This window comes from Trachypithecus francoisi, unplaced genomic scaffold (genome assembly GCF_009764315.1).
Source record: "Trachypithecus francoisi isolate TF-2019V2 unplaced genomic scaffold, Tfra_2.0 Lachesis_group16, whole genome shotgun sequence".
Classification (NCBI taxonomy): Eukaryota; Metazoa; Chordata; class Mammalia; order Primates; family Cercopithecidae; genus Trachypithecus; species Trachypithecus francoisi.
Genome location: NW_022681461.1, coordinates 45,412,861 through 45,436,113, shown reverse-complemented (window position 1 = coordinate 45,436,113; position 23,253 = coordinate 45,412,861). Strand labels below are relative to the sequence as shown.

The following is a 23,253-nucleotide window of genomic DNA, read 5'->3' as shown; positions in this document are numbered from 1 at the left end:
CCTTGCTTATATCTTTAGTGATACAGTTAATGCTGAATTCTAAAGAGTTGGGGGAGAGGGGAAAGGAGCCCATCTCCTGTGGTCTCTCTCTTTCCTCCTCTTGCAGTTACGATCAGTACCAACTGCTGCCTCATGTTTACATTTCGTTTCTAATTTGTGGTTATTAACCTTTGTTCCATGCTAATGCTTAAATCAATAATACTGATTCTCTTTTGAGGCCATTCTCTCCAGGAGAGTCATACCAGCAATTATCAAAGGGCATTAGAGTTTGCAGATGGTCAGGGGATTCCTTACTCTATGCTGTAGTAAATCCCTTCTTATGGGAAATAAGAATAAACAGTCTCAGTTTAGAAATAAAACGTGTCTATATGAACGAAGAATTAGAAAAAGCAGTGTGTTAGTTGCAGTGTAATCACATACTTTGTTCTCCATATTGCATCAAGAATATTAGCTTTATTTTTACAAATGACTTCATTTCTAAGAAAGTTAATTTTTAAGAATTGTTCACTAGAGTTATAAACTAAGTTTGAAGATGTTACTCTGATTGTTGAAAAATAACAAAGATCATATAGCGGTTATATCTGTACTTGAATTCACGTTGCCGTAGACTGGCATATTTTTGCCATGGAATTAAACTTTCTGAGTGCCTACTACTTGCTAAATAAGTTAATTAAATTTTTGTAATTCAGGCAGAAAAACAAGTAGAAACTGAGGAGGCAGGAGTAGTGACAACAGCAACAGCATCTGTTAATCTAAAAGTGAGTCCTAAAAGAGGACGACCTGCAGGTAGGATTACTGATGTTTAAATATCTGTTTGGCTTGTGATTAATATTCCAGTCCATTTAAAGTGTTGCTGCTCAAATATTTTGGAATGAAGCGAATAGGCAATTGATTGTGTGTAATATACAGATTTCAAAGGAGATAAACATGATTTGTGCTCTGTTTCAAAGTATTTAAATTTGAAATAAACTTTGCTTTATCGCTGTTATGTTTTCCCTAAATAGTGGTAAGAGAAGCTATGGTGAGGTTAAAATTATCATGAATAATGGGTTTATTTTACCTTTCACTTAAGAGTCATAAGATTTCAAAATGGAGTTATAATCAGAGAGTGAGAAGAAATAGCATTTGATTAAAGCCATTAATATTTAAAATTTTTGCGTTCTCTGTTGATAGGGATTTTGATTTTTCCAGTATGCAGCTCTGGAAAAGTATTTTCTTAATTTGGCAAATTGGAAATATTTTGGAAAGATCTTCCTAATACAAAGTAAAAACCAAAACTGAATTTTTTTCTACTTTTTACTAGGATTCTTACTGAAAATGGGGGTAAGATGAGTAATACCAAGAAAAAAAATTTTTTTATTTACATAATATTTTGGAGTTTAATACTGTAGTGGATAAAATAGTGCTAGGAAACTCAGTGAATTCTGATACGAACTTCCAAAGATATGTAACTGCATAAGTAATATTATATATAATATGTATACGGATATTAAATATAAATGTGCTGCTTCCTATTCTCAAGTTGAATTTTGTGACATTACTGTCAAAATGATAGAGAAAAATGTTTTAAGCCCTCTCAGTCATAATAAGGACAAATTGAGGATTACTCAGTTTACCTCTTTATAAATTTTTTGTTGTTGCTCATTTGAACCATGGTGGGGAGGTGTTTTTTAAATTTAGCAATAATTGTATCTAATAAGCTACTCATATTCTTATATAGTATGTATCATTTCTAATATTTATATCAGATTTGTATCTTAACTAGAAACTAGTAGTTACTGATTTTTTCTCCATGTGTATATTAGCTACAGAAGTCAAGATTCCAAAACCAAGAGGCAGACCCAAAATGGTAAAACAACCCTGTCCTTCAGAGAGTGACATGTGAGTTTATTTTTAATGTATAATTAGTTATGCAATAAATGAGACATTTGACTTTAAACAAGCACATATCTCTGCGTTTTTATCAGTTTTCTCTTACAGGATGTTTGTTATTTTGATATTTCTTAAAATTACAGAAAAAACTGGAAAAATTTTGTAAAGTAAAAATTGGTAAGGAATGGCTGTTTATCATTTCATTAATTAAGACTTTTGGGTATATCAATTTATATAGATAGATAATACAAGGTAAAATATATAATAGAGAAATTGGGCAAGATGGTATGTTTCAGGAATTTTAGACATATTTGAAGCAATGTCAAAATTTTTTTTTTTTTTTTTAAGATGGGGTTTCACTCTGTCACCCAGGCTGGAGTGCAGTGGTGCAGTCACACACTGTAACCTCAAACTCCTGAGCTCAAGGGATCTTCCCACTTGAGCCTCCCAAGTAGCTGGGACCACAGGCGTGTGCCACCACACCTGGCTAATTTTTTTCTCATGAGACTGGTCTCATCTTTCCCAGGCTGGTCTCAAACTCCTGGGCTCAGACGATTCTCCCACCTCATCCTCCCAGAGTGCTGGGATTATAGGCGTGAGCCACTGTGGCTGGCCTACAGATCTTTTTTTTTTTTTGAGACGAGTTTTGCTCTGTCGCCCAGGCTGGAATGCAGTGGCCGGATCTTGGCTCACTGCAAGCTCTGCCTCCTGGGTTTACGCCATTCTCCTGCCTCAGCCTCCCCGCGTAGCTGGGACTACAGGCGCCCGCCACTGCACTTGGCTAGTTTTTTTTTTTTTTGTATTTTTTAGTAGAGACAGGGTTTCACCGAGTTAGCCAGGATAGTCTTGATCTCCCGACCTCGTGATCCACCGGTCTCGGCCTCCCAAAGTGCTGGGATTACAGGCATGAGCCACCGCGCCCGGCCCAGATCTTTTTTTTAATCTCCTCCAGAATAGGTGCTTTATTTAAAAATGGGCTAAAATAATTTTTGTATGTAAATTTAATTTTTAAAGCATTTCAGAATAATTATTCAGTTATCCAGGAAATACGAGTGTTTTTTGTTTTTGTTTTTTTTTTTGCGTTTTTCCTTTGCTGCCTTTTCTACTTGGATCCTTTTTACTTTGGCTTTTTTGGGGCATCTTTTCCAGAAGAAATACAGTATATTTAGACAGAGAAGGAGAAAAACTTTTTATGGCTATTGTGTTTAAAGATTTGAAAGGCTTAAGTGGGGTATGTCTATTAAGCATAGATTTACATTGTTTTGAATGAACTGATTATAGAAAATTCTAATTGTAGAACACAAATATTAGAGAATTGGTATGTTTCAACCAAAATGTATTTAAAGAGTTTTACTGCCGGTCTGTATTTACTTTGAAAAATAGTGGCACATAACAATATATTGTATACTTGAAAATTACTGACAGTGGACTTTAAGGGTTCTCATCACAAAATAAAAATACGTATATGAGGTAGGTAGTACATTAAATAGCTTGATTTAGCCATTCCACAATGTATACATACATCAGAACATTGTGTTGCACACCATAAACACATAGAATTTTTACCTGTCAATTTTTAAAAATAGTGGCAGAAAAAATACAATATAGTTTATTGTAGTGGAATTAAGAAATTGGGTACTTAACAGGTGAGTTTGCAGCCATTATTCCCTTGGAAATCTGAAATTCTGCTGGGAAAATATTGTGAGATCCCTCTATTTTGGATATAATTAGTGTTCCCTGATTAGGTCCCAGTTTTCCCTGGGAGTATGCTTCCCACTCCGTTTGTATTCATGGCTTTTGACTGATTCCTCTGGAACTTCTGTACTTTTTCAGTATCATCCTTTGTTGCATCTGAAAAGGTCATTGGAAAATACCGCCCTGCTTATCAGCTGAGCAGCTTTCTCAGCCTACTTTCAGACCATATAATCTGAGGGCCCAGTGTTCCTTTTTAGGAACTTATCCTTATCTCACTTTCTCTTGATGCAGTCTGGTGTCACTTTTGGTAATATAATACTTTTGTATGTGTGTTTAATTCTGGTCAGCTTCCTGTGCAATTATTCGTAAGGCTTTTCTCAGACATGCTCATCTTTATATATTTAATAATAGATACTTTGAGTTTGTAAGTTTTTCTGAGAAACCATCCCTCAGGAATCGTTTGTCCATGTGAAGGATTAAGGAAGTCCAGTTCTAATTCTTAAGGATTGCAGCTACAGCTATACCCTTTGACTCAGGGTCTTTGACTCAGGCTATCACCCTGTTCAAAAGTCCTACATCCTTACTTGAAAATAGGCTAATCTTTTTTGAACCTATCTCTTTCTTGAACACTATCAGATGTATCTTGATGGTCATTTCACACTGCCAGTATTGCATTTTGAAACTTCTTCATCCAAAGCCACAAATTCATTGAATATATTTTCTTATTTGTGCTACTGTCCAATGGTTTTACCCATTGTATAATAACGTATTAGGGTTTGCAGTCTCCCAGCCCCAAAGCAAGTCACTACATGTTTTAGGTTTTTGGTCCTGGTGTCCGTTTCTCTATTAGTGAGCTTTTTCCTGAGGCAATGGACAACCCTAAAACAGCAGTAGCCTTTACAACATTTATTTCTTATTCATGCTGTACGTAGGCTGAGTGTGAGTTGTAACTACTCTTGGTTGTGTATCTGGGCACATACTCAATGGAGTGCAGAACTAAACTGTATAAGCTCTTTTTAAACTTCTGCTCTTCACCATTAGAACACCATGTATCTCTTAGCGTCTCTTTGCCATGGGTACTGATGTGACACGACAGTAAAACAGAGCCCAGAAGAGCTAAAAACCAACTCACAATCCTCAGAAATGTTTGTTAAAGCCTACTGAAGTATTTGGGGTTGTGTTTACATTAGTCTTTGCTTATATTAACATATTAAAATATTAAGAAATTTACAAATACAACTTTGCTAATATCTCTTCAACTACTAAAAAGGGAAATTGTCACAAGTCTGTATTTTATGGAAGAACCACTGGGAAAAGACTGATTGGTAGCAAGCAGTGATAGTCATGTTTATGCAAATTATTTGTTTTGGCACAAAAATTATTTCACACCTTGAAATAATCTTTTTTATGACCTTAGGATAAATTTTTAAAATAAATCCTTAAAGTCACTTTTTAAAGACGTGCTGTATGGTATCCCACTGTATATGTTTTATAATTCTTAAGATCTATCCTATGTATTGATACACGATTTTAAAAACATTGTCATTTATTCTTTTGTACATAATGCAAATATATTGGTTAGGATACATTGTTAGAAGCAGATTTGCTGGATCAAATGGTATTTCTATTTTTCATAGCTATTTCCTTCCATACAGGTGTAACATTTTGGGAAAAGTAGTTGGCCAGTATTGTTTAAGAGACACAGAAATGCCTTTTTAAATGGGACTCTAGTCCCATTTTTAGGACACTGATTATCAGAATATTTACATCAGTGGATATCCTGAAGAAAGCAAATAGTTTCACTTGCATGCTTTTACTTTCATTTATTAAAAGGATGGTTTTAATCCCAGAGAGGCTAAAGTTAAAAGGATGAAACCCATAGGAGCATTAGAAAATAAGTATACCCAATGATAATTATGTAATAAAAAGTTTCTAAAGGGGCAAAAGTAAATTTCTTCTCTTCCAACTTAATAGTTCTTAAGTGGTCAAGGAATCACTTGTCTGGAAAGAGGTTAATGGATTTGGAATTCAGATATTGGGCTTGTTATTTGACCTTTTGCATCATCATTTTCTCATCTGTCAAATGGAAGAGGTTGAACTGAATGATAAGTCTCTTCGAGCTCTCAAATTCATTGATTTAACTGAATAATTTGTGAAAATCTCAATGAAATTCTTTGGACAGTAAAAACGTTATAGTTTTTAAACAGCTTATTCGAGCTTTAAGTGAAGTATTTATTTATAAAGGAATTGTTTTGGAAGAATATGTATCAACCATAAAAGTAATTATGTGGTTAGTATTTGCATAATTTGATTCTCTTAGAGCCTATTTCTGTAGTATCAACTTGCATAAATATGCAGCAGTAATTAGGATTACTGAGCAGTTTAGGTAGTTTCTCTTGTTTTAGTGGTCTCTGAAATTCAGTGATGATGGGAATACTTAGGTGCTAGTCAGCACAGCACTGTCTGAAAACATGCTTAATTGGCTATGTATTTATCATTATATGCTTAAGTTGTGACCTTTTTACCCTGCAAAGAATATTTCTGTGAGTTCTAAAATGACCGTATTTGATTTCACTTTCGCAATTCCATTTCTCCCAGTGTGTCTACTTTTTAAACATAATTTATTCTTACAAATATGTAGAATTTAAGTTCGATAAGAGCCAGGGATCTGCCCACCTTATATCTTCTAATTTATACCAAAAGGATGTTCTGTGACAGAATTCCTTTTATGATTGGATAGTGAAGACACTCTGTTTTACTTTAGGTTGTTTTAGATTTGCCTTTAAATTAAAAATTATAGCTTACTGATACCTAAAATACTGTTCACTTGACTGGGAGAATATAGTTGAATGACAAATATACATTGTTATGTTCTCTGAAATAGCATTACTGAAGAGGACAAAAGTAAGAAAAAGGGGCAAGAGGAAAAACAACCTAAAAAGCAGCTTAAGAAGGATGAAGAGGGCCAGAAGGAGGAAGATAAGCCAAGAAAAGAGCCAGACAAAAAAGAGGGGAAGAAAGAAGTTGAATCAAAAAGGAAAAATCTAGCTAAAACAGGGGTTACATCAACCTCCGATTCTGAAGAAGAAGGAGATGATCAAGAAGGTGAAAAGGTATAAAGTCTACATATATAAAATGGCTGTTCTATTCTTAGTTTTTATGTATATTTTTTTCTTCTCTTTTTTTGAGATGGAGTCTCGCTGTGTTGCTTAGGCTGGAGTACAGTGGCGCGATCTCGGCTCACTGTAACCTCTGCCTCCTGGATTCAAGTAATTCTCCAGCCTCAGCCTCCTGAGTAGCTGGAAGTACAGGCGTTTGCCACCACTACCGGCTCATTATTGTATTTTTAGTGGAGACGAGGTTTTGCAATCTTGGCCAGGCTGGTCTCGAACTCCTGACCTCAGATGATCCTCCCACCTTGGCCTCCCAAAGTGCCTGGATTACAGGCTCCACACCTGGCCGTTTATGTATTTCTTAATCTTTACCTAGTTAAGGAGCTTTTAATATTTTGGAGAAGTCTATAAATATCAGTGGCAGTTAAACTGAATTTGTTCAAGTTTTTGAATAGACTTGAATTAGCTATGTTACAAAGCATATTTAAAATCTCTTTATTGTCTGTTCTCTAAATTTATCTGTTTTACAATTGTGATCTGGAAATTAAGTAAACAGTACCTTTCCAATAACTCCATCTGTCTAGAAAAGGTAGAGGAAATGAAATAGGCTGTACCCAGTGAAGACAAAAGAGGTGGATTTATATAGAGATTTTTGTTATTTACCCCCAAGAAATTCTTAACACTCTTCAGGCCTATTGTACATTTTATCAGTGGTATGTAACTTTATTTGGACGCCATAGTGGTTGGGAATCTTCCTAAAGCTGTGTATCCTTTTGTGCAGAAAATAAAATTTTGTGTATAGCCTTAGAGATTTACAGATCCAGGTCATGCAAATCTTTTGTTCGCTTTTATCTGATTTTTGGCTCATTTCTTAATCTTTTAGAAACCAAAAATTTTAAACTGGATAGGTCATGTAGTGTGCTTGTCAGTACTCAAGTGAACTCACTCTGTAGAGAGGCAAACAGAGAGACTATACTACATTTTATCCAAAGGACATCACTCCTATGGCCGGGCATAAAACAAGATGATTATTTCACAGTCATTAATCAAAGGTTAAACTTGCAGAGATAGGTGTAATTCAAAGACTCTTTTTAGGTTGCTAATTTGAGTATTCATCCCTTTTTTAAAAACTAGCTGCTGCTTTTCACAAGGTTGTAATTCCGTAAGCACTAGTCACTGACTTTACAGTTAACTGAAACCATCCTAATTCTCAAAACAGAAGAGAAAAGGTGGGAGGAACTTTCAGACTGCTCACCGAAGGAATATGCTGAAAGGCCAACATGAGAAAGAAGCAGCAGATCGAAAACGCAAGCAAGAGGAACAAATGGAAACTGAGCAGTAAGTATTTTTTTTTTTTTCTAAATTTTGGGTTCTTTTTAAAGGCTAGCATGGAATTTTAAATAATAGACTTTCATTTTCCAGACTTTATGAAGCCTTTTGAAGAAGTGACTTTTCCCATATGTTAGAAAAATCTTCAGTATATGATGATGATCTTATTTCAGGCTTCATTCTTTTCTGAGAGGATGAAATTGACTCAGGCAGTCACTCTGTAACTTATTTTTGAATTTAAACAAAGTGCAGATAGGATTTGATAGTGGCTTTGCAAGAAGTGTATTCATCCTCTACTATTTGTTTGTATGATATAATACATATAGAAAGAGGGTTGATAATATACTGGTGGAGAAAGAATGCAGGAAATACCCTTATTCACCACACCACCAAGCAGGCCTCACCCTAAAGACCAGCAAAAGTAACAAAAGCACATTTGGAAACCCAGGAAGCCAGTAAAAGTAAATCTAAAGGCTGACAGGGTGTACATTATTATATATGTGCAATATAAATCAAATTCAAAGCTGTTTTCTCTTAAATTTTGATAGAGACCATACTTGCCATGGGGAATTTCTTTCCCCTTATTATATAATTTTATTACTAGAAGGAAAAGTAATAGCAATGATAATAAACAGACTTCGTGTCTTTATTACATTTGCTTTCCTAGTTACCTTTAGACTGTCACTTCTGAGTTCTTTCTCTGACATGCTTTTCTTTCCTCGTGAAGCGTCTTACATTCTGACTAAACTTTGTTTTTTTGTTGTTTTAGTGAGGTGATTTTTAAAACATGCTCTAGGTCAATAAGACAAAGTTAATCATGAGCAGTGAAACGATTCTTCAATAATTTTGTACTCTTTTTCTTTATATAATATATCCGTAAGCCAAAGTCTTTCTTGACAAGTACAGTGTTTTACTCTGCTTTCTTAGTTTGGAGGATATACAAGTAGTTTTAGCTCCTTGAGGGAGTAATTTAAATAACTTATCTAAAGCTCAAAAATATTATTCCCTCTAATCTGTTAGACTTTAAGCACTTCTGTAAATATTTAAGTTATTCTTTGTCACCTATCATTTTCTATTCTGTCTTTTCACTGAAAAGCTGTTGGACTGTTTGTTGCTTTTGACTTTATTGTGCTCCCAAAATTAAGATATAAAATTAGTTGTTATTAGTATACATAGCACAACCCTTCTTTAGTATCTTAAAGTTAACTTTATGTATTTCAGTTTCTTTTGAATGTCCTCCAATGTAACTTTCTCAAATTCTAATATTTGTGTTTTCTTTCCTTCTCCTGTTATTACAAAACTTTGTACTTGGACAGTTTTGCTCTGTAAAAGCATTTCAGATGCAGCTTGTGTGAAATGCATTATGCAAAATAAAGTTTATTGTATTGTATTCCCAGCCAAACAACATGTAATCTACAGTAATAAAAAATATATCTCATTTTGGGCTCAAAGCATTAATCCAGTTACTGAAAAGAGAATACAAGTGGAGCAAACAAGAGATGAAGATCTTGAGACAGACTCATTGGACTGAATTTCCCCCTTCCCCCCATTGATGGAAGAATGTTCCAGATTCTAAATTGAGGACTTCATTATTAATGGCATTACTGTGTTATGATTGTTAACAAATTTCATGTAAGGTACACACTACATACTAAGGTCGGCCATCATTCCTGTTTTTTTTTTTTTTAACCAAGCTTAAAATGAAGCTTTGTGTTTGAAAGTAATAAGCTCAGACGAAGATGGTGGTTGTACATTATTCATTTAGAAAATATAAAAATTCATTTTGTTTTGAAGCTAGTTATTAAACTGGAATAGCAGTTATATCCCCTGAGAATGGGGCCCTTCCCTTGACATTCCTTTGTTGTTTAATTCTTTAGAATCTTAATAAATGTTTTTTTAATCCTGAGAGATTAAACAGTAGTAGACTTGTTAAGAAAAAAATGAAACTGTAACCAAAATTTTAAAATAAAGTTTTTTTTTAAAAAAAAAACTGATTTTTAGATATTTTTTGTTCTTGTCTATTTGAATTGGTTCATATAATATGGCCTGAACTCTAAGCTAAGATACTAGAAATTAAGATTTTAATTTTAAGTGGTGATTTTCGTGATTGACAATAAAATGGTACCTTTTAATTTGTGAAACGTTAGTGAATGTTACTGGACGTCATTCAAGTTTGATATATTGGCCAAAATTAAAAAAAAAAAAGGTATCTTACATCTATTTAACCCTAAAGCTAACTTCAAAACTCATTTATCTACGTGTTACATGCACAACAATTAAATTGGTCTATTTTAACATACGGCTTTTAAAAAGAATTGATGTAGAAGCCATTAAATATTTATAGGTATTATCTTCCCATTGTGGCCTATTTGTCCAGTGACCCTGAAATTGTTCTTCTAGCAACACACTATGATGTCACTGAAAAGTTAGATACGATTTAATTTAGCATGTTAATTTGAGTTTTGCTTGTATTTATGCTATGGAACCCCACCATTCAATTCCTACAGTCAGTTCCTTTGCAGTCTAGGTTATTACTTGTTTTAAGGAAAACATTTTTAGTTTTTGCATAGGGATTGTGGGCATTTAGTAATCAGTCACAAAGTTCCAATGTTTTGAAATATTTGTGTTAACATTTGATAGGCAGAATAAAGATGAAGGAAAGAAGCCAGAAGTTAAGAAAGTGGAGAAGAAGCGAGGTTAGTTATTTCGCTTTCTAAGATACATAAAATTATACATGGAAAGGAAGTTATATAGACATAACTTTTCGTGTAGTGGTTTTGGAATCATTTCATACTCATATCCTACAAATACTTTTTCAAATCCCTAATGGGCTTTATATAAATTGCATTGTATTTTAAGCATAATCAAGTGAACTTAAGTTGTCTTTAATGCTCATTAATTATTTGACAGTGTCAAATTTTAGTACACTTGCTGAAAGCTGGATGCTTTCCCATTTCAGACAAATCCCTTGGTTAAACATAAGGAAAAGCAGGTGTTTAGGGACTGGAGAGCAGAGGAGTTATCATATGCAGACTATTCATTGTAGAAAAAACGCAGTCAGGTGGTGGTTTTGTGCTTTTACACTGCATGTTGCTTTTCTCATCCAGACGCTAAAAATGGCAATAAGCACTTATTCTTACTTAAGCTGTTGTGTGTATCTGTAAGCTTCTTAGTAAAGATTACTGAGAACTTTTTTTTTTTTTTGATCCACTAATTCATTATACTTAGCCTATATACAGAAATACTGGTTTTGGAAAAACTGTTCACTGTTTTTCACATATTTTAATTTATAGAAACATCAATGGATTCTCGACTTCAAAGGATACATGCTGAGATTAAAAATTCCCTCAAAATTGATAATCTTGTAAGTGTTTAACTTCATTTAAAACTACAGTACTGCATTTATAGCTTCATCTTTGATTTTCTCACATGATCTTATGAGTATGTAAATTTAAGATAAGGGATAAATTACTGGTCATTTAACACTACCTTTTTTTTTAAAGTGATCTTTAGTAACAGATTATAAGTATTATGATAATTAACAGCTATGAAATTACTGTTTTGTCATGAAGGATGTGAACCGATGCATTGAGGCCTTGGATGAACTTGCTTCACTTCAGGTCACAATGCAACAAGCTCAGAAACACACAGAGATGATTACTACACTCAAAAAAGTAAGTGATTTCAAGTCATGTAGATTCTTTGAATTTTGTCATTACTTCATTTAAAAATTATTTAAACCAATTAGGCAAACAATTATGATGAATGTATATTGTTTTCTCAGATACGACGATTCAAAGTTAGTCAGGTTATCATGGAAAAGTCTACAATGTTGTATAACAAGTTTAAGAACATGTTTTTGGTTGGTGAAGGAGATTCCGTGATCACACAAGTGCTGAATAAATCTCTTGCTGAACAAAGACAGCATGAGGAAGCGAATAAAACCAAAGATCAAGGGAAGAAAGGGCCAAACAAAAAGCTAGAAAAGGAACAAACAGGTATGTGATAAAAAGCCAACAATTTCACGCCAGTTTTTAAAACATTTGCCAGGACTGCTTTTAAAAATGGCTTTGATGCATAGTGTCAGTGTTCATACCACAGAAAAAGTATACATAGGCAAAATGGTGAAAATATGATGGGCTTATTGAAGGACTAGAGCAGTGTGCATTCAGAACAAAAAAGTCATGTCAGTTTCTATCAGACTTCTAAGGCAGAAACCATTGTTCATGAGGCAGATGACTCTGGATAAACATTTTTAAAAAGTCATCCATCACAATGCCTCCTCATCCCTAGAGGACCCACTTCCTGGTTGCTCAACTGCTTCTGATGTTTTCTTCTCACGTAAAAAGTAAAATAGCATACGGTAGCCTTTTAAAACACAGCATCATAGGTGGAGACTACACCTGCCATTACTTGTTGCTGTTGACAGGCTAATACAGGTATTCTGATGATGCTGCTGAGTTACCCTGAACAGACTGTATTTTCACTGTATTAATGCCATGTCATATTTTTTACTATAAAGTACTTACGTGTGAATAAGTTTAAGGACAATGATCTCATTGGTAGCATATAAATTTAGTCAACAATGATGGTGATGCCAAGCAACCACAGATTGTCCATATGGGTCGCTAAGATATACCTTTGCTTTCTAATGGTTTTAAATGTACACAAACTTTCATATATAAAATTAAGATTGTGTGAAATTACCTTTAGGCTATGTTTATAGGTGTGTATAAAACATAAACTAATTTCATGTTTAGAGTTGGGTCCCATCTGCAAGTTAAACTCACATATATTCAAATATTTCCAAAACAATTTCTTAAATAAGAAAGTCTTTCTGTTTTTTTTTTTTTAAAGATGGAGTTTCACTCTTGTTGCCCAGGCTAGAGTGCAGTGGTGTGATCTCGGCTCACCAAAACCTCCGCCTCCTGGGCTCAAGCGACTCTCCTGCCTCAACCTCCATAGTAGCTGGGACTACAGAAATACGCCACCACACCTAGCTAATTTTGTATTTTTACAAATTTACATGGAGAAATTACAGATTTCTCCATGTTAGTCAGGCTGTCTTGAACTCCCGACCTTGGGTAATCCACCCACCCTGGCCTCCCATAGTGCTGGGATTATAGGCATGAACCACCGCGCCCGGTGAGAAAGTCTTATAAAGCACTTAGATGTGTAGCATATATGTAAAGCACTCAACCTTAGCTTCTTTTTTCACTAACTTTTAGTAGTAAATCCCGCTAGTATTACTAACAGTAGTTATTTTCATGTGTATTAGTAAAAATTTGTAACATACACAAATAGAAATAACTTCCCATATCCCTGTCATCCAGGTTTGGTAGTTCAGTTTATGATCATTGTGCTTTTGTAGCCCAAAACCTTTCTCTGTGCCCCTCTTAAAAGTTTTTAATGACAAATCCCAGACATATCATTTCACTCATAAACATTTCAGAATGTATGAAATACTCTTAAAACAGAATCATAATACCATTATCAGCTCCTCCAATCTTGTTATTAAACATCTTAGTGGCAGCTGCTTAAGGTAGAAGCTGGCATTTCAAAAGCGGTTGGTTTTTTGGTTTTGTTGCTTTATTGGGGAATAATATGGGTCCCCTTAGAGAATTATTAATATGACTTACAGGAAAACCCTTTATTAGGCACAAAAATACCAATTAGGAAATCTCCTTTAGCACTTTGTTCTAAAATAATAAATTTTAAAATTTGATTCACATTGCTTTTTCTTAGTAGTAGAATAAATCAATATGCTAAGAATCATAACACCCTGTAGTCTTCCTGGTCATAGTAACAACCAGAATAACCAGATTAATAATCCACTTCCTGTACCCATAGATACAGTTAACCTGCATTTTATGGTACCGTTGCTACCCAAAGCCTCCGGTGGTGATCCACTCCCCTCTTTTTGATAAAGCATCAAAACCCAATTCTAACATTCAAGAGAGGGCTGTATTACAATGTAATTTCAAATAAAAGAAACTAAGTAGTAGAAACACGAGGGCCATGTTGTATTTTGATTTTGGAACTTTAGTAGACACCTTCAGTTATTACTTTGTAAGTTTTTAAACAAAGTTTTTCCATTGGATTCCTTCTCAAGGGTCAAAGACTCTAAATGGAGGATCTGATGCTCAAGATGGTAATCAACCACAACATAACGGGGAGAGCAATGAAGAGAGCAAAGACAACCATGAAGCCAGCACAAAGAAAAAGTGAGGAATAGGTTTTAATGGGTCTTGTGTGTTTTATTATGCAAGTTTTTAATCACAGTTCTGTTCCAAGGTTATTTTAGTATAAGCAATTATCTTTTGATCACCCAATTCCTGAATTCAGTAAGCAAGTTACAATTCAAAAAGGCAGAAGAGTAAAAACCTTTTATTGACGATGACTTTGCCACTGAATTCAAGGGAATGGAGCTCGCTGGGAATCCAGTTAAAAAGAAAATATTTGGTCCTGAACTTCTTTTACTGAGATACTGTTAGTAATGACTTGCATTCACACTTTCTTGAATTGTGAGAGGATAATTGTAAACAGTTAGATGGAGAATCACAGGCTATTTTTTTTTCTTCTTTTGAGACAGAGTTTCTCTCTTGTTGCCCAGGCTGGAGTGCAATGGCATGATCTTGCTCACTGCAACCCTCACTTCCTGGGTTCAAGTGATTCTCCTGCCTCAGCCTCCCCAGTAGCTGGGATTACAGGCTCCTGCCACTACGCCCATCTAATTTTTGTATTTTTAGTAGACAGGAGGTTTCACCATGTTGGCCAGCCTGACCTCAAACTCCTGACCTCAGGTGATCCACCCACCTCGGCCTCCCACAGTGCTGGGATTACAGGTATGAGCCAAAACACCCAGCCATCACAGGCTGTTTTTTAATACCCACCCTAAAATAGGCTACGGAGCCATAGTTGAAGTCTTGGTTTGTTCCATTGGTGTATTTGAAGGACTTTGAAGCATCCCTTCTAATTCTGAAATTGAGGGAAATCTTGTTATCTATGTGTATATCAACCTCTCTTTTTGTTAAGATTTTGAAATGTGTTGGTATCACAGATACAAAACATGCTCATGTTCTTTAGTAATCACTTTTAAGCTAGAAATGATGGAAAAGGCTTGGTCTGTGACACTTTCCTGAGTTATTTTGCTTCATCTGCATATTACTTTGGGAAGAAGATGTAACAGTTTTGAAGAAGAAAAAAATAATGACTGTTCTAATAAGTCAAGTTTATTTTTGGTTTGATTTCAGTCTTTTCATCAGTTTAAAAATATAATGCAGACTTAATGTCTTTTTTTCTTCATTAGGAGAAAATCCTAATTCCAGTTATTGTACCTTTCTTTCCCCCTTTTCTTCAGGCCATCCAGTGAAGAGAGAGAGACTGAAATATCTCTGAAGGATTCTACACTAGATAACTAGGTTGACATACCTGGAATATAGAGAACACTTGAGAAGTTTGTAATGGCTTTCATTTGAAATAGACTGCTGAAAGTTTTAAATTTTTATAAGCATAGGTTTGATGTTGAAAATTTGTTACGGGGGAGAAGATCCCTTTGTTTTAAAGTAAACATTATTGCTAAGTATACTTGTGCAGTATTAACAGCTACATTATACAGTAAATGTGGGATAAAATCCAATTAGAAAATGTTAAACTGCTTTTCCAGACATGGTTGTAGCATATTTTCAATTAGTGTGTGTATGTTAATGTGTAATTGATAGTAGAACAAAGTTACATTTTTAAAACTGCTACTTGTATAAACCTTGCCTCTTTCCCCAAATACCGTGGGTTTTGTGCATAGTTTTTACAAACTTGGATTTACCAGACTGTCTTTTCACTGTTTGTGGGTTTTGTAGAAGTTGAGCATTTTTATGGTAGACAAAATGTTACTTCTATACAAGTACTCACTCCCTTTTTATCTAAAGTCTGTATGGTTTGTTTGGTATGACAACTAGTTAAGTAACTGACATTGAACTGACTGAGAAATCTACAAACTATAAAACATGATGTTAAATACAAACTAAATTTTTGAAAGTAATTTAGTTTTGTGGCTGAACATTCAGTTGAAGTCTTAGGACTTCTCTGCAGATAACTGACTGGCTATATATAGGAATGAATCTGGCTTTAGGGTTAAATCATTTAAGGTCCTTTTATAGGCAGGCACTAGTAATTAAAACTGAAAACTAAGTAAGTTTATTTTTGAGAAATGTTAAAGATGTGTTCAGGAAATCACTAAATAGTACTTAATTGGAAGAAAAATCATGATGCTTAGACAAATATAAATAAATGCTATATAAGGAAACTCACCTATTTGAAATTATGGCTATATTATTTTTATTTTCTAGATTCCAAAAATACAAACACTAGTTCTTCCAACATAGTACTTGGAAAGTCTGTACACTGACGTGTATGGACTAAATCCAGGGTGAAATGAAATCAATGTTACAAAATTTAAGGGTATGTTAACTAAATGATAGCATTTCTAAGATATTTTGAATATTAGGCCATTTGGCATTTTTAAATAAGTAGGATACTTCTCATGTTTTGAAACTATATGAATATGGAAAAAAATGGCTTAAGACCAGTGTCTGTGTATGACATTGTATGGTTGACTCTCTGGGATAACTGTTTTCATCTACAGAATTGAAGTTTTGCTTTTACGAGGTCTTAAGAGTGGAACTAGGAATCACTGTTTTGAGAGAACCTGCATATATACCAGTCATTATCTGTTTGATCCTTATACAGTTTTAACTTAGATTTATTCTAGTTAAGCCATAAGTTCAACATGTAAACTTGTTTTGATTAAAGAATTTTTCTACCAAACTCTACTAGTAAATTACTTTCTTCCTATTTACAAGAGTTTAAGTGATGAAATTCTGGGTTTGCTGCCAAGGAAGTAATTTCTTAGTTAACTGGTCACAGAGGTTGTGTTGTTTTGGGAAACAAGGTTAACTAAACAGTAAGCTCAAGATGATAAAAATAAAGGAAATATTTATCTTTTGTTCACCCTCCCTTTCTTTCCATAACCCACTAGATCTATAGTTTTACAAAGAAGCCACAGAATATTCAACTTCTAGAGATACAGCATCATTCTCATAATTTATGTCAGCTTGTACAAGCTGACCTTGCTCTAACTAGTTGATGTTCACTTCAAGCATAACTGCCTTTTAATTGTAACTCTCAAGAAATTTGCTTTGTCATAGGCTGATTTACAGATAACTATCATTCTCAGAACTCTTGATAATTATTCATAAGACTGAAGAACTTTCAGGATCATTGAAATTGTTCATTGACTCAATTGGTGTGTGTGGTCAAAACTCCACAGCTTGACAAGGCACCAAGAGGTAATTTTGAGATAGCCCCCACCCTGCCCCGCAAAAAGTGTGTGTAATATGTATGTTTTAACACCTCTTTTGGGCTGGTGTGTGTGTACGTATGTGTTTTGATTACTGGGTAAAAGAGTCATACATCAGGCGGGCGCAGTGGCACGTGTCTGTAATCCCAGCTACTCGGGAGGCTGAGGCAGGAGAATTGCTTGAAACCTGGGAGGCAGAAGTTGCAGTGAGCTGAGATTGCCCCACTGCACTCCAGCCTGGGAGACAGAGCGAGACTCCGTCTCAAAAAAAAAAAAGTCATACATGACTGAGCAGAACTATTGAAGGTTTTCTTGGCTGCTTGGAGAAACTGCAGATACATCCATCTGAATCTGAGAACTGATTGGGATTTGGTATGTGAACAACTGGAGAGAACCATGCACTTTAATATTATATCTGGTGATTTCAAATAATACAACAGATTTTGCTGATACAGTACTGCTGTCTATGTTCCCACTCACATACACTTACCTGGTTACAGATGTCAGGTCAAGATGAGGTCTGCACCTAATCCTGTATAAGAGCAAAGATTTTTCATAGGGTGCTGTGAGGGCTTCACTAACTTTATTTTGTCCGATTGGCCAGAGAAAGGATGCTCTAATGGAAATAGCAAACCCGTATCATTAAACTCTTTAGAAACAAAGAAGCTGATTTAATAGGCAGAAATGTGTTTGTTTGTGCTGTGTAATTCTGCAACACAATGTTACTTTCTCCTAGTAAAACTAAAATGTCTAATTATCCTTAAACGGTACTGAGGCCTAAAGAATGTTTAAAGAAATAGCTATTGCTTCTCTGGTGACTTTTGTGCATGTGCATCCACTATTACATAAAAGTCAAATTCAACTACCAAGCAGGTTGATTGACATGTTCATGACAACATTTTCACATTTGCCTATCTTCATTAGATAATGTGTTACATGTAATTTGACAGGTGTGTTATTTTGATTGAAATAAGCAGAAAGAAAAGCTGTCTCGAAAAAAGAGAAAAGCTGTCTTAAATCGGGTTTTATAGCTCCAGAAATATACAAAGTTAGGAATTTCTTCTGATTTGAACTTGGTTGGATACCTGTATAACTGATACATAACACACGGGCAAACTGGGATTAACCTGGTTAACTTTTCTCCTCAGTTTCACCAGGAAACAATAATAGGTACCTGAGTCTCTGATGAAAAGGTTAACCTTAAGAACTAGCAGAAAAACATTCTCAAATAATAGAATGCCAGTAGCAGAAATGTTTTAACTGGCATGTTTCTTCTTTGTCCACTAAAATGAATCAACACCACACATGGAATAATGCATTATGATAATAATTAACTTTTTGAGGTTTGAGAGTATGAAGTGAAAATGAATAAAATAAAATATCCTTGCATATATGCATGTGAGACCTACAAGGAATGCAATATTACAAATAAAGGAATCAAAATTTTTACCGATGGAATTTTAGGGTTGGGTAAATCATTTATCTTAAATCTATGGTTTGCTGGCTGTTATCAATCTGCTCAATTTTAGCATTGTTGTATACAAGAAAGTAAAAACTTAGGTAACATAAGCCAGCCTCTGAGTTCTCTATACTGATTATCTGCGTACTGACTGAATCAGTGAATGAGAACACTAGACATACCAGAAACACGTGCTTGTCCTCTCCAAGCCAACGGACTTAACTGTTTGTGGCATTTAAGTCCATAAAACATACTTCACTGTCAATCTTTTAAACACACAGGCTTATAGGTTTCGTCAGTTTTCCATTTATATAAATGTCTGTTCTTAGCCATCCAGATATTCAGTCAAATTTAAATACAACCTAGGAGAGAGAAAGTGGAATTTATTTATTTTAAATGATGCATTTGAAATCTATAGTATCCCTAAAAGTCTTTTAAACAGTATTAAATTTTCTACCCATAAAGGTTTCCAGAAAATACTTGAATATAGATAGCTATAAATCTATCTGATAGTCTAGACCTGAAAATAAATAGTTTCTTTTGCTGGGTGCTGTGGCTCATGCCTATAATCCCAGCACTCTGGGACGCCAAGGCGGGTGGATCACTTGAGGTCAGGAGTTCGAGACTATCCTGGGCAACATAGTGAAACCCTGCCTCTACAAGAAATAAAAAAATTAGCCCGCCATGGTGGCCTGTGCCCGTGGTCTCAGCTACTTGGGAGGCTGAGGTAGGAAGATCACCTGAGCCTGGGGAGGTCAGGGCTCCAGTGAGCAAAGATCACACCACTGTACTACAGTCTGGGTGACAGAGTAAGACCCTGTATCAAAAAATAAGTTTAAAGTTGTTTTTTTTTTTTTTTCCTCAGAATAAGATGAGAGTAACTAGGATTATTATATTAAGGGGACCAGAAGAATGGAAGACCTGGACCAGAAACACTTATTTTTTTCTTCTTGCTTATAGAATATTGGTATATATCCAGTAGTATCATTACCCAAGAATAAGTGAGCCAGAGCTAGCGTATCAATAGGATCTTGATTTTTCCATGTCTCCACAGTCATAAGAAATCTATTGTTTTTTAAATCATAGTATTAAATTGACATTTTAAACTCATAGCATTCATAAAGCTTTTGTCAAGAAATAAAGCTTCAAGTTAATGTTATTTCTGGAGTTATGAGTATATACTCAGTATCTTTTTAAATTCATTATTCACAAAGTCTTATTAACATGTCTTATATGCCTAGTTTCCTTCAAAACAAAACCTAACATTACTCAACAGCACACGAACATTAAATTACCCCAAAGCAGCCGGGCGCGGTGGCTCATGCCTGTAATCCCAGCACTTTCGGAGGCTGAGGTGGGCGGATCGCCTGAGGTTAGGAGTTTTGAGACCAGCCTGGCCAACATGGTGAAACCCCGTCTCTACTAAAAATACAAAAACTAGCCAGGCATGGTGACAGGTGCCTGTAATCCCAGCTACTCGGGAGGCTGTGGCAGGAGAATCACCTGAACCCAGGAGGCAGAGGTTGCAGTGAGCCACGATTGCGCTGTTGTACTCCAGCCTGGGCAACAAAAGCGAGACTTTGTCTCAAAAACAAAAATTATCCCAAAGCTATTAATTTTATCTTATTTGTAAATAATTCATTCTCCCTAATTTCCGTTACAGATATTTGAAGGATCTTTACCTTGGAAGCCTCATGGTAGAAGGTGTAGCTCTCACATTCTTCAAAGCATTTTCAAAACACTTCCACTACTTGATGTATCATTAATTCTATCTTTAGCAAGAAAACACTCTGGACAGAGAATGAATAGGGAAGGCATGGATTGGGAGAAAGAATATGTGTGTCTGACAAAGGATTTAAAGTCAGAGTATATAAAATACTACAACTCAATGGGTAAAAAGCACTAAATTAAATACTCTTTGGAATAAATATGAAATTTAACTATGTTATAAACATTTAAATACAATCATTACTTTATAAGAAAATCTGTGATTTGGAATTTTTTTTGTTAGCTTTAGCAGACTGTTCAAAGTGGATCCTGTTCCTCAGTGGCGTTTCTTAGAAAAAAGGTAACCATCCGAGAGAACAGTTATTTCATGAGGGGGTACTTTTGTGAGTGTAGCTATTCTTAATTAAAGGTTCCAGGATCAACATAAGGATAAGCAAGAAATTCCCCCAGTTTGTTGCCTTCTGAATCATAGTGGAGCATTCGGAAGCAAACATCACAAAAGAAACATGGGTCCTCTGGTGCAAAACTGTCATTGTTCGTCACCCATCTGTAGTTTTTAAAAAAAGAAGTACATCATTACAATCAAATTTTCCATACCTTAACATGCTTTAAGTTATGACCTGTAGCAATATGTAAATATAACATTCTATTTCCTTATCAGTCTGTTATTAATGCATAATCTTTAATTTTGTATACATAGATGCAAATACCAGCAATACACTCTACAAAGCAAAAGGTCATCCAATAGTAAGAAACACTGCCGAGGGTGGGCGCGGTGGCTCAAGCCTGTAATCCCAGCACTTTGGGAGGCCGAGATGGGCGGATCACAAGGTCAGGAGATCGAGACCATCCTGGCTAACACGGTGAAACCCCGTCTCTACTAAAAAATACAAAAAAAAAAAAAAAACTAGCCAGGCGAGGTGGCGGGCGCCTGTAGTCCCAGCTACTCGGGAGGCTGAGGCAGGAGAATGGCGTAAACCTGGGAGGCGGAGCTTGCAGTGAGCTGAGATCCGGCCACTGCACTCCAGCCTGGGCGACAGAGCGAGACTCCGTCTCAAAAAAAAAAAAAAAAACCAAAAAAAAAAAAAAACACTGCAGAATGCTGTTTCTCTGTAATATTATCCTTAAAGGAAGAATATAAATCTACTTGAAAGCATCACACATTTGCCATGACATACCTATTCTCCAAGTATGAATATAGTCATTTTCTTCTAACAGACCATTTTGAAAAACCATAACAAAATTAGATGCTACAGATCTGATACAGTTTTGCTTAATATACCTTCTTAACTGATAAATGAGTACTGGTTATTTTGAAAACTTATGTAACTATTTACCTATAACTCAAGATTATGTTATAAAGTATATACAAATGGCAATGTAGGCAACATTATTCAACCAAAATGTTGAATGGCATGAAGATACTATTGTATGGTATGTTTGAATTCTGCATCTCATGGAATGTTTGCTTTTAACATTATTTTCCCTTTTATCTGATTTATCATGTTTTCCTGTTGATCTTTTAGAAAAGAATATTGTGGAGTGGCGAAAACAAACTGAAGATACAAGTTGAGTATCCTTTATGTGGGCCGGGCACGGCGGCTCACGCCTGTGATCCCAGCACTTTGGGAGGCCAAGGCAGGTGGATCACAAGGTCAGAAGTTTGAGACCAACTTAGCCAACATGGCGAAACCCCATCGCTACTAAAAATACAAAAAAAAATTAGCCGGGTGTGGTGGTGTGTAATCCCAGCTACTCAGGAGGCTGAGGCAGGAGAATCACTTGAACCCAGGAGGCAGAAGTTGCAGTAAGCTGAGATTGTGCCACTGCACTCTAACCCAAGGGACAGAGCAATACTCCATCTCAAAAAGAAAGAGTATCCTTTATCTGAAATTCTTGGAACCAGAAAGAAGTATTTCAAATTGCAGATTTTTTCAGATTTTTAAATATATTATATATATATTTGCCGGTTGAGCATTCCACTGAGAATGTGAAATCCAAAATGCTCCACTGATCATTTCAGCATCAGATGTTGCCACTCAAAAACTTTCAAGTTTTGGATTTCTGATTCTTGAAATTTGAAATGCTCAACCTATACTAAATTCCCTGTCCTCTGAGTGGCTTTCAGATTTTTTTTTTTTTACAGTTACTGCTGTGTTGTCCAGGCTGGTCTCCAGGCCTCAAGTGATCCTCCCACCTCAACCTCCAAAAGCAACAAACTTTTTTTTTTTTTCACTGACCCACAGTAAGAAATGCTTTATAATCTAAACATGTAGAATCACATGAAATAAAAATTTTATAAAACTATATTTTAACTTCATGTGATGTGCTGTGGTATTTTTTTAATCGATGAAGTTTTATTGATGAAGCTGATTATGTAAGCTGTGTGGACAGACAGAAAGAACATGGTTCCCCAAGCATTTTGGATTAAACAAGGTTTTCTTTCCTTAGACTTCCCAAATCCCTTTATGGTAACGTACACTGTGACCCTCTAACAGGGAGTTACTGTACAGAGCTTTTCTTGAATGTATTCTATCAAAGAATCCTTGCTTTCTTAACACTAGTAACTTTTATTTTTATTCACCTAGCTGTATACATTTTACAAGCCTTAAATTTGACCTACCCCTGGACTTGTGTACATATATTTCCTTACTATTTAAGAATGTCAGTTTTAACTCACTAAACTGGTTTTGTGGCACTTC

At 35.2% G+C, this 23,253-nt stretch overlaps 2 protein-coding genes across 8 annotated transcripts in view; one reads left to right on the top strand and one right to left on the bottom strand.

Moving 5' to 3' along the window:
* The window catches only part of PSIP1 (PC4 and SFRS1 interacting protein 1), a 53,308-nt gene extending 36,325 nt beyond the window's left edge, over positions 1 to 16,983 (top strand). Inside the window, exons 7-16 of one of the 5 annotated variants that reach the window (XM_033237398.1) lie at positions 690 to 786; positions 1,806 to 1,881; positions 6,452 to 6,680; positions 7,900 to 8,018; positions 10,650 to 10,705; positions 11,303 to 11,373; positions 11,582 to 11,683; positions 11,794 to 12,007; positions 14,122 to 14,233; positions 15,370 to 16,983. In XM_033237398.1, the coding sequence (XP_033093289.1) occupies positions 690 to 786; positions 1,806 to 1,881; positions 6,452 to 6,680; positions 7,900 to 8,018; positions 10,650 to 10,705; positions 11,303 to 11,373; positions 11,582 to 11,683; positions 11,794 to 12,007; positions 14,122 to 14,233; positions 15,370 to 15,430 (1,137 nt within the window). In that variant the 3' untranslated portion in view covers positions 15,431 to 16,983. The other 4 variants (XM_033237403.1, XM_033237400.1, XM_033237401.1 and 1 more) reach the window with 4 other exon arrangements.
* Positions 16,984 to 18,234: 1,251 nt separating this feature from the next.
* SNAPC3 (small nuclear RNA activating complex polypeptide 3) overlaps positions 18,235 to 23,253 on the bottom strand; it is a 45,356-nt gene continuing 40,337 nt past the window's right edge. Inside the window, exons 9-11 of one of the 3 annotated variants that reach the window (XR_004443488.1) lie at positions 23,136 to 23,158; positions 20,506 to 21,098; positions 18,235 to 19,185 (exon numbers count right to left, since the gene is read on the bottom strand). Coding sequence is in view for 1 of the 3 variants with exons in the window: in XM_033237404.1 (XP_033093295.1) it covers positions 20,951 to 21,098 (148 nt within the window). In the remaining 2 variants the exon portion in view is untranslated. The other 2 variants (XR_004443487.1, XM_033237404.1) reach the window with 2 other exon arrangements.